Raw genomic sequence first — 16,718 nt, forward strand, 5'->3', positions numbered from 1 at the left:
CCCTAATAGTTCTAAATTACAGGCCTTTATATTTTCCCTCTCAGAATGATAGAGATTCTTTCTGTTTTCAAGTCCCTTTTTGTCCCTCAGTTAAGACTATGATTGGGCTCACTTAAATCATATGCTTCCTCTGAATTAGTGACTATGTCTAGGGCTTGAGAAACTCTGACCAGCTGGGGGTCTCCCACACAGGGGATGGGCAAAATGGAGTCCCTGATTGACATCCTCACTAGGAGAGGTACTGCTCTAAGATTCAGAAATTGTTGTCAAGAGAAGGAGAAAAAGTGGGAAAGCAAAAAACGATAAATGTCTACCATAATCCACTTTTAAATACATTGTTATTTTAAGGTTCTCTTAAGGAATGTGGGCATGAGAGGACACAAGACAGTCTTTCTAATCACGGACACTCAAATAAAAGAGGAAGCTTTCCTCGAGGATATCGACAGTGTGCTCAATACTGGAGAAGTACCTAACATTTTTGCAGCAGATGAAAAACAAGAAGTGATGGAGGTAAATACTTTTTTTTAGGGAGTGCCTCTCCCAGCATAGAAATGTTCTTAGCTTGAATTTTTTTCTCTGCTCTTTAGGATAAATATAGCTTGTGCAGAAGATGCTGGTAATTAAAAATTTTAAGTTTATTATTTTAATTCATCTTTTTTGGTGAATTTTAAATTGCTTTACTATAGTTGTGAGACAAAATTTTATTTTATAATTCCTTTTTTCATAATGATGGCAATTTGCTTCATCAGTTTTATCTTATTTAGCATGTTTTATGAGTGATAAGAGTTTTCAAATCATGTCTTAGGGTTACAGTGATATGAGAAAATATAGCTTTAAAACATTACTTGGTTAGCTTTTATGTTTTACCACTGGTTAAAAATTTCCCAAACCCTTAATAAAACTACTTGTCTTAATAGTTCCGACATATCCGAGTGCCATACTTTGTGATTAAATTGACAAAAAACACAATTGTGAAGGACCCTTACTTCAGATACCCTGCCCTTCGACCACCATTTCTAAGAACTTACCCTGCAAGATCTCTGCTAGTAATTTCCCCTTTCTCATTACTACAACTACTTTTACCCACAGAATACATTACTCACACCTGTATGCTTCATTCCAGCCTTCAGTGATAAGATCTGGAGTAAAATGGATTTACTCTAGTAATTCAAGCACCCTGCTTTTCTCTTGTATGGAATGGAAATATTAAATACATTATAGTTCCTCCTACATAGAGTTGTTGTGAGGTCTGAGGATCAAGTGAAATAAAGCCCTTATTAGAGTGTCAGACACTTAAAAAGCCTCCAGTAAATGGAACATTACCAGTTTGTAGTCTGAGTGGAGAAGGAGGAAAAACAAAAAAGATCCCAAGTTCTCTACTTTTATCTGGATGATGTCAAGAATGTGGCCAAGGCTGTTAAAGAATGGTGATTTTTCTAATTCATACGATAAACTCATCCCCCACACTCTCATGTGCTACCATGGGGAGTAGGACTTCCTAAGCTTTGCTAAGCTTTCCTTCTCATTTTAGCTGTTGTTTATCTTTTCCTCTTGTCATTTTGCTTCAAAACTTGCTTCACAACTATTTTATTGTATGATCCAACAGTGGCCTTAAGAACTTCTTTTCTTCATGTTCCACCCAAGCCTAGGAACATCATATCAATTTATCCACAAGGACATAGCCATGGTCAGAACTCAGAGATACTGAAATGTATCCCCGTTTTTGCTTTTTAATATTGATTTTTTAAAATATAAAAGGTAATATAAAAGAAGTTCTATTATTTTCTCTCTACACTGTACATTATCCTGTGCATCCCACTTCGAAGACCGTCTTGGACTTCATTTATTTCATCCCCCAAAGATTTTACTTTAAACCTCATTCCTGATAACTGACCTCTACACCTTGGCTCTGGCCCTACCTTCAGGGCATCTCTTAAAGACTCAGCACATCTGTCGGACTTCATCAGAGTCTCAGCCTCAGACATACATTTCCAGATGACTTTTTCCATGGTGCCATTTGCACTCTTTGCAGAATTAAGTTATTGCAACGTTTTTCTTAATGGAGCAGTGACTTCTTCTTTACTTCATTTAGTGCAGGTATACCACCTAACATAATTTTTTATAAACTGACATTGAACATAGTGATCATAATTTGATAATTACCATCAGAATGCATAGACTGTGTTGATTTACAGGTTTCCATGGATATAAAGTAGAACATAGCTATAGTAGAGAATTCGTTGAAAAATAAATTCATTCTAATAACAATGGAAATTATATGATCATTGTGACCACTCCTTATATAAAATTTTTTTAATCTATTTATAAGACACTTTATTGACTATGAAACCTTTTGTGCTTTGAACAAGAGAAGTATAGGATATAAAATAAAAGCAAACAGTTACCCATGTCAAGAACTATTCTAAGTGTTCACATGTTATAACTCGTTTGATCCCTCAGCAACTCTCTGATACAAATACTCTTTTTCCCATTTTAAAGGTGAGGAAACTAAGTTACAGAGAGGTAAAATAACTTTCCCTGGGTCACATAGGATATAAATTGCAAGCTGGGAATTTGAATCCAAGAAGTTTGGTTCTTGCCCTAGCCGGTTTTGCTCAGTGGATAGAGCATTGGCCTTCGGACCGAAGGGTCCCAGGTTCTATTCCTGTCAACGGCATGTACCTTGGTTGCAGGTTCCTACTCGGCCTAGACCCTGGTCAGGGGCATGTAGGAGGCAACCAATCAATGTGTTTTTCTCACATTGGTATTTCTCTCTTTCTCTCTCTCTTTCCACTCTCTAAAAATCAATGGAAAAATATCCTCAAGTGAGGATTAAAAAAAAAAAAGTTTGGTTCTGGAGCCATTATGCCTAACCTCACATAAAATTTCTTCCTATACAAAGACAGAAAATTAAAAGTGACCCATAATCTCATTACCAGAGAACACTATTTACATGTTTTAATGAAACTGTTATAAGTATAAAGGTAGAGAATTCAGCATAAGAATGTCCAAAGTGAAATAAAGAATGATATAAACCAAGAAAAATGTCCAAAATAAAAAATAAAAGCCTCGCTCTCACACTGTCCCTTAAGTCCAGCTCACCAAAAGTAATCACTACTAACACTTTTTTGTGATTGCTTCCATAAAAAGGTGTATATGGCCCTAGCTGATTTGGCTCAGTGGATAGAGTGTCAGCCTGTGGACTGAAGGGTCCCGAGTTCAATTCCAGTCAAGGGCACATGCCTGGGTTGCGGGCTTGAGCCCCAATGGGAGGGTGCAAGAGGCAGCCGATCAATGATTCTCTCTCATCATTGATGTTTCTATCTCTCTCACCCTCTCCCTTCCTCTCTGAAATCAATCAATAAATATACATATATTTTTAAAAAGGTGTGTATGTACTTATACATACACCTGATATATTTTTTAATTTAACAAAGAGAATCGTCACATATGTACTGTTGCACAATTTGTGTGGTTTTTTTAAAAATTTATTTTATCTTGCTGATCTTGCCATAACATTTATATTGATTCAACTCATTATTTTTAACAGTTGTATAAAATTACTATATATGGATGTTTTATAACGTTTTAACTAGATGCTTTAGATTTTTTCCTCTTAAAAACAATGTTGACTGTATCTTGGTGAACTTTTTGTTCATATCTTTATGTCAGATATTTGTTTTTAAATATATATTTTATTGATTTTTTACAGAAAGGAAGGGAGAGGGATAGAGAGTTAGAAACATCGATGAGAGAGAAACATCGATCAGCTGCCTCCTGCACACTCCCCACTGGGTATGTGCCCGCAACCGAGGTACATGCCCTTGACTGGAATCGAACCTGGAACCCCTGAGCCCGCAGGCCGATGCTCTATCCACTGAGCCAAACTGGTTAGGGCGATATTTGTTTTTAAATGATAAAATCACAGAATTGAAGAAGTCTTCTAAGTACAAACTATATTAAAGCTATTCTATTGGTATGAAAACAAAAATGTAAAGGTATTTATAAGGGGAGTAACAAAAATTTTTAATATTCTAATATCTGTTAATTTCATTATCAGCTTACCTATTTCTATTTTCAGTTTTTTATTTTCTGATATTTCCTAGGGTGTCCGTCCTGTAGCTCAGGCTGGCAATAAACACGGTGAACTTAGTCCCTTAGCCCTGTTTGCTTTCTTCGTGAATCGCTGCAAAGATAATCTTCATGTTGTAGTGGCCTTTAGCCCCATTGGAGATGCTTTTCGAAATCGCCTGAGACAGTTTCCATCCCTCATCAATTGCTGTACCATTGACTGGTTTCAGGTTTGCAATTTTTTTGGTTGGGGGAGGGCAACTAAATCTTTTGGAATTTTACTGAAACCTTACTCAAGCTTCATTAAAATACATTCAGCAAGTGTTTCTTGATCACTTACTATAATGAAAGGCATAGTGCTTAGCACCAGGGATTGATAAGACTACATGTTCCCCACAAATTGCTCACACACTAGACAAGAAGACAGAAAAGGCAATCAGCAAATGAGCAGTAATGATTATATAAAAAAGCTATAATCTTGTTGTGCAAAGTCGTACTTGAGACTAGGAGTCTCTGACATATGAAAATGTGTTAGTTGCATATAGGAGGGATATATTAGAAACGAATAGAGTGCATTATGTATATACACACATATATACTAGTACACGTATGTAAAGAAATATATGTGCGTGTATATATTTATATCAGATATATCATCCTATCTAATAAAAGAGTAATAGGCAAATTAACCATCACTCCACTACACCCACAAGCCACGCCCACAAGCCAATCAGGAGCGAGTATGCAAATTAACCCAACCAAGATGGCTGCGGCCACAGAGAGAGCAGGAGGGAGGCTTAGGTTTCCCCGGCAATGGAGGAAGCCAAGCTCTGCACACCCTGGCCAGACCAGGCCTCCGCTTAAGGCTACAAAGTTTCAATTATAGAAGATAAATAAATCCCAACAAAAATGGCGGCAGCCATGGAGCTGGAGAGAGCAGGAGGCTAGGGTTGCCCGCAGCAATGGAGGAAGCCAAGCTTCTGCAGCCCTGGCTTGCTTTGGCCTCCACTTAAGGCTACAAAGTTTCAATTATAGAAGATAAATTAATCCCAACAGAAATGGCTGCCGCCACGGAGTGAGCAGGAGGCTTGGCTCCGCTCCAGGCTTCAAAGTTTCAATGTAGAAGATAAATAAATCCCAGATACCAGAGCCTCCGCTTGGGTCGCTGGGGTGCATGGCCGGCCTGCAAACCACCACAGGCCCCTCGCCCAGGCTGCCCCACACCCCAAGGGAACCCCAACCCTGATCTGGGACACCCTTTAGGGCAAACCAGCTGGCCCCCACCCATGCACCAGGCCTCTGTCCTATCTAATAAAAGAGTAATATGCAGATTGACCATCACTCCAACACACAAGATGGCTGCCCCCATGTGGTCAAAGATCCTGCCCCCATGTGGACACAAGATGGCCACCATAAGGTGGCCAGCAGGGGAGGGCAGTTGGGAGGGACCAGGCCTGCAAGGGAGGGCAGTTGTGGGTGATCAGGCCAGCAGTGGAGGGCAGTTGGGAGGGACCAGGCCTGCAAGGGAGGGCAGTTGTGGGCGATCAAGCCTGCAGGGGAGGGCAGTTAGGGGTGACCCAGCTGGCAGAGGAGGGAATTTGGGGGCAAACAGGCTGGCAGGGGAGCAGTTAGACATCAATCAGGCTGGCAGGGGAGTGGTTAGTGGTGATCAGGTTGGCAGGCAGAAGCAGTTAGGGACAATCAGGAAGGCAGGCAGGTGAGCAGTTGGGAGCCAGCAGTCCTGGATTGTGAGAGGGATGTCCAACTGCCCGATCCCACCTGGATCGGGTCTAAACAGGCAGTCAGACATCCCTCGAGGGGTCCCAGATTGGAGAGGGTACAGGCTGGGCTGAGGGACACCCCGCCCCGTGCATGAATTTCATGCACTGGGCCTCTAGTATATATGATAAGGAATTAGCTTGCATGATTATGGAGGCTGATGAGTTAGTTCTAAGACCTGAAGTTGGAAAGCTGGAGACCAGGAGAGCTGTAGTTCCAGTCTGAAGGCCAGCAAGCTTGAGACCAGTAAGAGCTGATGTTTCAGTTCAAGTGTAAAAAACTGATGTCCCAGGTGAAGACAGGCAGGCAAAAGGAATTCCCCCTTATTCAGGGGAAGGTCAGCCTTTTTGTTCTTTTCAGGCAGGCCTTCAACTGATTGGATGAGGCTCACTCACATTAGGGAGGGCAATCTGCTTTTCTGACTCTGTGGAATTAAATATTAAACTCATTCATAACACACCTCACAGAAACACCCAGAGTAATGTTTGACCAAATATATGGTCAAGTTGCCACATAAAATCAACCATCACATGGGGATAGTATGTGCAAAAGTATAACAGTGCAGAGGGCATGGCTCATTTAGGCAACTACATATAGTTTGGTAAAACTGACTGGCAATGAGGGCAGCAGGAGTTAAGTTGGAGCTTTGAGTCAGTGACAGGTTATAAAGGAATTTGTAAATATGCCTGGGAATTTGTTTTTATACCAAAGATGCTGCATGGTGATTAACATATATTTAGCTAATCCTTATTTTAGAAAAGCAAAACACTTGGAGGCTGTATGGTGAATGATTTGGAGTGGATCATGCCAGCACCAAATGATGACTGCCACCTCACTTAATCTTAAGGCAAATTGTCACTGCCTGTATAAGACGATTAAGTATTTACGCTTTTGAGAACAGTAGCTTATGGTGCCTTCTGTTTATTGCTTTATTTCCAATAGAATGTGGACTATTGATCACTGGATAATTTCTTTTAAAAATAAATATCTGATACTAACTTGTTTTATTCTCTTTTGCTTATTTGCCAATTGCATGTTTGAGAAATTAACTCTGTCCTTTTGAGGATAGCACATTTATTTCAGCTAGTGATGTTTTAGTGTTTATACAGCAATAACAGCTATGTGAAACAATTTTGCTTTTTATGCCAACTATATCTTAATACTGCTTTCATTAAGTAGCCAAAGCAAAACCAAACATACAAAGAAAACCTGTCCTACCATAAGTTTTGTGAAATTTTATAAATACAATTCTACTACTTTTGGATATCTTTTTTATAACCATGAGACTTTCTATTCTAAGTGATTCTTACTTATTGGGGAAAATTTTTAAAAGAAGGAACTGGCAGTTGCAAATAGATAAGGAAAGTTAAGTGGTTAACAGAGCGGAATAAAGATTTACAATGAAGCAGTGGGGACACAGAACCTATGTCAGAGAAACTGATGGCATTGTTTGGGGCCTGGGTTTGTGAAATTCAGGAAGTGAGTGTAAACCACTGTGTGTCACATAATCAGGAAGGCACTGACTTTTTTGATAGATCTCAAGTCCCCAAAGTAGGGTGTACACTTACCAGGGGTGGAAAAACAATTCAGAGAATAAGGGAAGAAATTATTGGAATATTCATTTTGTATGAAGTATTTCCTATGGATTAACATTGACACCCTTGCTCAATTTGTATAGCCATGCATGATATGCAAGGTAACCTTAGCGATTCCAGTAGTGAACTGAAAATTGAAGATATGATGTAATTATAAGTGGACAGTAAGAGAATGGCATAAACTAGCTTATGCTCTTTGTTAGTCACATCATGAAGCAAAACCAATGACTACTTAATAAGATCTGACAAGATGCTGGTAAAAATAAATTCCAGAAGGCTATTTGGAATATGGAATTATATCAACTAGTTAAACAATAAATCTTATCCCCAGGGTATCTCATGCCATGCAATATCAGCTTATGATGGTATGGGAGACACTATTGGTTACCTATCAACAGTTATTTTCTACCCACCCCATCCTTGCTGACAGAATTGTGATATTGTTTGGGAAATCACCCTTTATGTAGATTGATTCCTAGTTGGTCTAAATCAGTATTGGTACTCTCAATATTACTGTTACTTGGCTTATAAATGAGCCTATTCATGACCCATTCCTTGCCAATAGGGTCCTAAGTTAAAGTCTGCTTTGGGGAAAAGTTATTTTTTTTGTTTGTTTCGTTGGGGTTTTTTTACTATGAAAAAGTATTGCATGGTAGGAAAAGGTCCTTTTCTCTCTTTCCACCTTGTTGCTTGAGGATGTAATGTCCATTGCCACAGCATTCTGGGACAAGCCCAAGGATGAAATAAAATGTACTGAGAACGGTGGAACAAAAAGCCAGAAAAAAACTGGATCCTCAATGACATGATTGAACTTCTAAGTTAAGCAACTCTGGAAATACCCTACTTCTGAACTTATTATAAATATCCCCCTTGAAGACACTGTGTCTTAACCATAAACATTCGAACTGCTACAGAGAGTATTAGACCATCATGACTAGCAGGATAATTAACAACTAAGCACTCAGAACACAAAGATAAGCTTTTGTAATATTTTCAATGATGTATAAGTCATATGACACTTATTCTGGCCTTTGACAAAAATTCACTAATAATAAATCTTTAGAAGCTTCTACTAAGGTTTAAAAAATGTGTTAATACAACAAAACCATATGGACACAGGGATGGGCAAAAGTAGCTTTAAAGTTGTTCATATGGAAATATATATAATACAAAAATAAACTTTCATGTGCTCACAACTGTAAACCTACTTTTGCCCATGCCTGTATAATACATTAATAAATATGAATACATTGTCCGTATGTGCTTAAAACATTTTTAGTAATGGAGTGTTTGATCAAAAAAGTTTGAATTTTACTAGGAAGAGGGTCAGACATTGAAAAATTGATCTTAAAATACATATTATTTGCTTACAAAGGAAAAAATTACAAGCATCTTGTTAAATCTAAGTGAAAGGAAATTTGGAAAATATCCTAATAAGCAAATGAAGATTAATTACTCATTTAACATAAGTAATTTCATCAAATAAATATTTCAAATATATATTGACAAGTTCTATTTTAGATATTAAAGATAAGAGTGACGAAAAAAATGAAGTCCTTGCTTTCATGGATTTTACATTTTAATCTGAGGGGAGACAGAAAATCAACAAATGAACAAATAATTATATATCAGATACTTATAAGTGCTAAGAAAAATAAATTCAGGATAAGGGAAAGTGTAATGAAGGAAGGAATGAAGTTTTAGAAAATATGCTCTGGGAAGACATTGCTGATAAGTTGGCATTTGAACAGAGGTGAGAAGGAGTGAACCAAACAGAATCTTAGGTGAGAAGAGTCCTAGTCAAGAGTGAACAGCAAGTTCAAAGGCCCAGAGGCAGGGACATGCTTGATATATTCCATGAAAAGCAAAGGAACCATTTCATGGAGACAGGAAAGATTTGAAAAGAAGTAAATTTGTGAGGAAGAAAATAAAAGATTAGCTTTGGATATAATGTTAGGAATTGTGATGGGTTATTTGTAACAGAAACCCAAACTAAACAGTTTTCCCTCTGATATAGAAAAAAACCTGAAGGTAAGCTGACTGGGGCTTTTGTGGCTCAACAAAGTCACCAGAATCCCAAGTTTTTCTGCTTTACTATCCTTAGCATGTAGTTTCCATCTTAAAATCATCTTATGATCTAAGGTGGATGTTGGAGCTCCAACTTTCACATCTTATGTTCCAGGCAAGAAGTAGAATAATGGGAAATAAGGCAAAAAGGATGCATGCCACTTTGATGTAACCCTCTAAAGAGCTTTTCCTGAAATCCCCACCTAACAACCGTGTATATATCTTTATCCACTCTGAATTGCAAGGGAGACTAAAAATGTACTCTTTTAGCTGGGCATGTTACTGTCTAGAATATAATTGGAATCCTAAGGAAAAGGGACTGATAGATATTAGCTGGGCAATTAGCTGCCTCTGCCACTGTCGTACTAAGTTTGGGATGCCTATACATCCAAGTGGAAGAGTTAAGAAAGCAGTGAAGTATAGCTTTTATATGCAAAACTAGTGGCCCGGTGCATGAAATTCGTGCACATTACAAGGGAATTAATTAGAGGAAATCTTACCTAATAATAGAGAAACATGTAAATTGACCATACCTCCACTATGCCCACAGCCAATCAGAGTGTCTATGCAAATTAACCCAACAAAGATGGTGGTTAATTTGCATACATACCTGGGTCCCGGGAACCTCCTCAGCACCCAGGTCACTCCCAGCCGGCCATTGGGCGGAGGCTTTAGGCTTGGGAAGGGGCTGAGCCTGCGATCAGAGGGGCGGGGAAGTCCCCTTCCCAAGCCTAAAGCCTGGTGCAGAGGCTTTAGGCTTGGGAAGGGGTCGAGGCTGCGATCGGAGGGAAGGGGATAAAATCAATGGAAACATATCCTCAGGTGAGGATAAAAAGAAAAATAAAGAAATGTCATATCCTATGAAAGTCACATTTTGAAAATGCTTAAAGAAAGTTGTCATTTTTTCATGGTGAAGGGACTGGAGTCCGTGTTGATGAAAATACCTTGGCGGCTATGGTGACTGGCAGTGGCTGCAGCAGCAGGGTGATGGGGTTGGCACCTTCCCCTGATCAGCCTGGTCACCTCCCGCAAAGGGAGGCCAGACTGTGGCTTAGGTCCGCTCCCAACAAGGAGCGGGCCTAAGCCATCAGTAGGACATCCCCTGAGGGCTCCCAGTATGTGAGAGGGGGCAGGCTGGGCTGAGGGACCCCTCCCCAGTGCATGAATTTCATGCACTGGGCCCCTGTGCATGCCTTGAAATTGCACGAGACCCAGTCCCGGCCAGCCCCACCCCCATTGGGCTAGATCCAGACCCAGCTGGCCTGTTCCCTATCAAGCCCTGCCGGGCAGGGGTGCAGCCTCAGGTTCCCCATCAAGCCCCGCCAGGCAAGGGGTGCAAACTCAGGTCCCCCAGCCCAGCACCGGGGTGAGGGGTGTGGCCTGAGGTCCCCCAGCCTGTCACTGGGGCAGGGAGTGTGGCCTGAGGTCCCCTGGCCCAGCACCAAGGTGGGGGCCATGGCTTGAGGTCCCCCGTCAAGCCCCGCTGGGCGAGGGGTGCAGCCTCAGGTCCCCTGGCCTGGCACCAGGGCGGGGGGCATGGCCTGTAGTCTCCTGGCCCAGCACTGGGGCAGGGGCGTGCCTTGAGGTCCCCTGTTAAGCCCCTTTAGGAGGGGGGTGTGGCCAAGGTCCCCAGTCAAGCCCTGCTGGGCTGGGGGCACAGCCTCAGGTCCCCACCCTGGCCCGGTGCCACACAGCCTCAGGTCCTTGCTGATTGCTCATTAAGGCTCTTACAGGAACCCCCACCTTTGCTGTGGGCACAGCCATGTTGTGTTACGGGAACCCCACCTCTGCTGTGGGTGCAGCCATCTTGTGATGGCATGAGGGTCAATTTGCATATTACCTCTTTATTATATAAGATATCATTGACCTTTCATGTTATCTTTAATTTTAGTTTATGAACATATTAATTAGATATTTCATAGATTTACTTGTGACCTCAGTCCCCTAATCCTGTTTTCCCCATTAGGGTTTAATTTTCTCAACCCTAAGTTATTCTCGTATAGAAAGGCATTTAATTTACATAGTTGGAGTAAGATATTCATCTTAAATTTTACAAGTTTTCTTTTTCTTATTTTTAGCCATGGCCCGAAGATGCCCTTGAGCTTGTAGCTGTGAAATTCTTAGAAACACTGGAGCTTACTGACGTTGAACGACGAGAAATAGTTCCAATCTGCAAACATTTTCACACTTCTATTATGGATCTTTCAGAAAGGTTAATGGATTTTTAAATTACAATAATGTCATATTTTGAAGCATCTCTTTCTGTGAAAGTCCAAAATTTTAATAGGGTTTCTATGTTTTCTAGATCTCTCTGATTACTTAATTAGTAAAGATCCTCAGCTTGCAAGTAATAGAAAGCTACTTGATCTAGCTTTAACAAAAAGGGGGAGTTTATCATAAAGATACAGAGGTGTCTGACAAAGCTTAAGGGAAAGAATTCAGCTGGGTCTCAGAAGTGACTGGAAGCAGGAATTAGAAAGCCGTTCTAAAACCAGAAATGCCTTTTCTCTATTTCTCATTCCTGCTTTTGTCTGGGCACCTACTTATTTCTTTCTCTTTGCAGACTAAATTTTCTGCTTCCCAGGGCATATGGAGGAAACTGGCTGCCTCTCAGTTCTCAATTTACTTCTTGCAATTCCAGCTACAGGCAGAGACTGATTGCCTATTTCCAACTCCTCATTCCAAATTTGTTCCAAAATGTGATTAGCCTCATTTGTGTCCAGTGTCCAACTCTGGTCTGATCAGCTATAGTTAGAATAGCAACTTTCACAGAGCCAACATTGCTATGGGGCACTGGGTGGAAGTTCTCAGATAAAGGGAGCTGGTTGGTAGGCTGTGGATACTTCAAAAGTGTCTGTTTTACCTCTGTTAATCTCTGAGATCTTCATTTCAAAGGTGCATAAGCCCAAGTGCTCATATCACTATAGAATAGAGTATATTGCCTATCCAGGTAGCATGGTTGGCTTGGACAGTTGCATCAAGAAGTGGGCTCTAGTCTACATACTTGCCATGAAACATCATTGCTTTCATTGTTTCTATTTGTATGTGTAGTAATCTCATACTTCTTGGCCATATCCCATTCAGCTGACAAGTGACACACTTGTGCAAAGAATGATGACTCATTCTTACTATCCTATCTGTAATCCCCTTTCCTACTATACTTATACAATATCTTGGGTCCCTTACAGGGTTAGATCTTCATGGCTTATGAAACATGTAAAAAGGCCTATATCTTTCTTGCTATAGTTCACCTTTGGTACAGATCTATTGATTTGTGCTTTTTAAATACAAAGCACAAATTTATCATTGCTATTTGATATCTTGTAGATAAGAAATTGGAATGTGGTTATGTGTAGAATTCTAGAACTCTATGGAGTTCAATTACTCAGCATCCTCTAAATAAAATTAACTTCGCCCAGCCGGTGTTGCTCAGTGGTTGAGCATCAACCTAGGAACCAGGAGGTCATGATTCGATTCCCTGCCAAGGCATATGCCCAGGTTGCAGGCTCGATCCCAGTAGGGGGTGTGCAGGAGGCAGTCAATTGATGATGTTTCTCTCTTCCTTCATCTCTCTCTAAAAATCAATAAAAACATATAAATTTTTTAATTTAAAAATTAACCTTTATTCTTAAATGCTTGTTGTTAATGCTATGTTGAATTTACTTCTTACTTTCTGAAGCCAATTACTTATATTAAGATATATGATCTGCCTCTCTTTTAGGTTCTTGCAGGAGTTAGGACGACATAACTATGTTACTGCTACTTCTTATCTTGAACTTATTGCCTCATTTCGACAGCTTTTGACTCAGAAGCGACAAGCTGTTGTGGAAGCAAAACAAAGATACGTGAATGGGCTTGACCAGCTAGCTTTTGCTGAATCTCAGGTACATTTGACAGCTCAAAATGGTAATATATAATAGGAAATGTAAGAAACAATATGTGCCAGGCACTGTGTTATATGTTTCACATGTATTCCTTCAATTATTCCTCATAACAACTCCATGAGGTAAAAACTTTTATGATCTATATTTTACAGATGATTAAAGTGAGTTTTAGAGAAGTTTACTAAGTTACCCAGATCGCACAGACTCAAATACATCTTGTTTTAGTCTTCATTTTTTTTTTTGGGGGGGGGGAATTTGGAGAGAGTATAAGAAGTCTGAGTTGACTTTTTATTTTAATGGCTGGTAAAATAAAAGACTGGTGTTTTTTGAAAAATGGGTCAAGTACTTCTAATGCTTATTAGCATTATTTCAATATAAGCAATAGTGTAACAGGGATACTCCAAGCTGCCACCTTCTTTTCTATCTGCATTTCTTCTGTGGCAACTGCATTCTCCTGCTGCCCTGTCATATACTCAAGGAAGATAAAATATTTTGTAAAGGAAACTGGCCACCCTCTCATTATTTCTTTTATCATGTAAAGAACTGGAAGAAAAAGTTAAGATTTTCTGGCCCTAATACTTTCTGATACATATAAGTTTCAGTTTTCTATGTTTGGTTTCTGTCACTATTGCAACTATGAAAACTTAATGATGAATTGTCTATTTAGGTTGGTGAAATGAAATTGGAGCTTGTTCAATTACAGCCCAAATTGGAGGAAGCTAAAATTGAAAACGCACATATGATGCAGGTAGAGTATCGTGAATGTTTATTTTCATTGATGTCAGAAGACAATCGAAATATGTAAAATTAGCTTTGAAAATAAGCCTTAACACATTATTGTCTGTGTCCATAAGTTCTTTGGATAATCTCTTCTGGCCCCCTACCCCTTCCCTCTGAAATATAGTCAGACTGTTGCATGCTTCAAAGTATCTGGGTCTATTTTGTTCTTCAGCTTATTTTGTTCATTAGATTCCACATATAAGTGAGATCATGTGGTATTTGTCTTTCTCTGACTGGCTTATTTCATTAGCATAATACTCTCCAGGTTCCTCCATGCTGTCTCAAAGAGTAAGAGATCCTTCTTTTTTACAGCTGCATAGTATTCTATTGTGTAAATGTACCAGAGTTTTGTTTTGTTTTTTTATCCATTCATCTACTAATGGGCACTTGGGCTGTGTCCAGATCTTAGCTATTCTAAATAACACTGAGGGGGCAGGAGCAGGATGAAGGGGGCCAATGGGGGAGGGAGGGGAACATCAGTAATACTTTTCAACAATAAAGATAAATTTTAAAAAATAAAATAAGCCTCAATTTTTGCCACTAGATCTTAGGGACTTTACCCTTTTCTCTTGATTGGCTATCTCTTCGGGTTTCTTTCATTTGTTTTTGAAGGGAAGTGTGAAGCCCATTACCAAATTAGGTTACATGTATTTGCATTTCTCCTCATTTTATCTTGGGCTTTTCTACCCTTCAAAATTCCCTACTTTTCAAACATTCTTTTATCTCCAGAAGAGAGAAAGCAATAGAATGTTGGAAGAATTGTCTTTATTTTTTTCTTTAGGTTATTGAGATAGAGTCTGCACAAGTAGAAGCAAAACGAAAGTTTGTGAAATTAGATGAAGAGATAGCCAGTGGAAAGGCTGAAGAAGCCCAACTTCTGAAAAATGAGTGTGAAAGTGACTTAGCTGAGGCAATTCCAGCCTTGGAAGCAGCTCTTTCCGCACTGGATACACTAAAGGCAAGCTTTGGCATTAGTTACCTTGTGTTTCATCAATAAAGTAAAATTGTGTGCAGATACTTGGTTAATTATGAGTAGTTTTATTTCAGTGAATGATACTATATTGTTTTTGTCCAGTCAAATTGAATTTGACTCTTTTTTTAAGTCCTTACCTGAGGATATGTTTTTACTGATTTTTTAAAAAAGAGATTGAGGAAGTGGGAGAGAGAGAGAAACAGAGAGAGAAACAGAGAGATATGAGAGGGAAACATCTCAGTTCCCTCCCATACGAGGCCTGACCAGGAATCAAACCCACTACCTTTTTGATGTATGGGATGACATTCCAACCAACTGAGCCACCCAGCCAGGGCTGGAACTTAACTCTTAACAGCTCCTCTTTGATATATTATATTATTTTTTGCTTTTCATATATTATTTATAATTTTCATTCAGGATATTCCAATGAAAATGGAACAAACAAACTCCAAGAGGCCAAAGTAGTTCTGTACATGGACCAGAAGGCATATATTGAACTAGAGGCCCGGTGCACAGATTCATGCACTGGTGGGGTCCCTCAGCCTTACCTGTGCCCTCTTGCAATCCAGGACCCCTCAGGGGATGTCAGATAGCCAGTTTCGGCCCGATCCCTGAAGGCTCAATCCAGACAGGAGGGAGCCCAATCTTGTGCATTGAGTGTCTTCCCCCTGGTGGTCAGTGCATGTCATAGTGACTGGTCGACCAGTCGAACAATAGAATGGTTACTTAGGCTTTTATATATATATAGATAGTGTGGAGCTACCCTTCTGCAGCCTCCTGAACATGCATGTACAGAAGAACTTAAAGATCTCCAATACAAATGTGGGTTGTATATGACTTCATATAGTATCTTTTTTTTTCTCTTAGTGATGAGAGAGAGCGGGAGAGAGAGGTCAGTTTGTTCCATTTATTTATGTATTCACTGGTTGATTCATGTATGTGCCCTAACTGGGGATTAAACCTACTACCTTAACTGGGGATCAAACCCACAACCTTGGTGTGTGATGCTCTAACTAACTGAACTATCTGGCCAGAGTTATATAAGACTTTAGGCAAGACCAGAACAACCTCATCAAAGGAAGCAGGAAAGATAGCTTATGTTGACTAGGGAGGCCCAGTGTAGTATAGTGGTTCAGTATATTCAGACCACTCTTTGCCTTCTTTTTTTTTTCTAATTAAAAAAAATATTTTATGGAAGAATTAAAAAGATGCAATAGTCTCAGAGAAAAAGCCATGATCCCAGAAGTGGAATATTCTAACAACATAACTTGGAAGAAACTATGCTATAAAAACAGATTGTTGATTAACAGAAACTCATAACAAAACACAGAGAGCTATCACAATGGTGCTATAATAACACTTGGCTGCTGAATTCTCTCAATATATTAAATATCTCCTTGGAGACCAAGTTACTTTAAATTTTCTTAAAAGACAATTTATTATAGCTTTGTTTTCTTCTCATGACATCATAAAAATATGTCCAATGAAGAAAAGAATGCAACTTCTAAATAACTTACATAAAATGTTACTAACGTGTGGCAACACTTTGGTTTAATATGTTGGTTATTA

The 16,718-nt window shown here is 39.5% G+C and overlaps 2 protein-coding genes across 2 annotated transcripts in view; both read left to right on the forward strand.

Annotated features, from left to right (window-relative positions):
• The window catches only part of DNASE1L3 (deoxyribonuclease 1L3), a 969,732-nt gene that overhangs the window by 719,934 nt on the left and 233,080 nt on the right, over window positions 1-16,718 (forward strand). The gene's annotated exons all lie outside the window — the stretch shown is intronic.
• The window catches only part of DNAH12 (dynein axonemal heavy chain 12), a gene marked incomplete at both ends in the record, with an annotated part of 228,478 nt that overhangs the window by 153,157 nt on the left and 58,603 nt on the right, over window positions 1-16,718 (forward strand). The window contains 6 exon segments of the mRNA XM_080674339.1: window positions 349-510; window positions 4,107-4,301; window positions 11,591-11,724; window positions 13,234-13,396; window positions 14,064-14,144; window positions 14,958-15,134. Coding sequence (XP_080530465.1) covers window positions 349-510; window positions 4,107-4,301; window positions 11,591-11,724; window positions 13,234-13,396; window positions 14,064-14,144; window positions 14,958-15,134 — 912 coding nt within the window.

The sequence above is a fragment of the Plecotus auritus genome (assembly GCF_963455305.1).
Source record: "Plecotus auritus genome assembly, chromosome: 6".
Taxonomy (NCBI): domain Eukaryota; kingdom Metazoa; phylum Chordata; class Mammalia; order Chiroptera; family Vespertilionidae; genus Plecotus; species Plecotus auritus.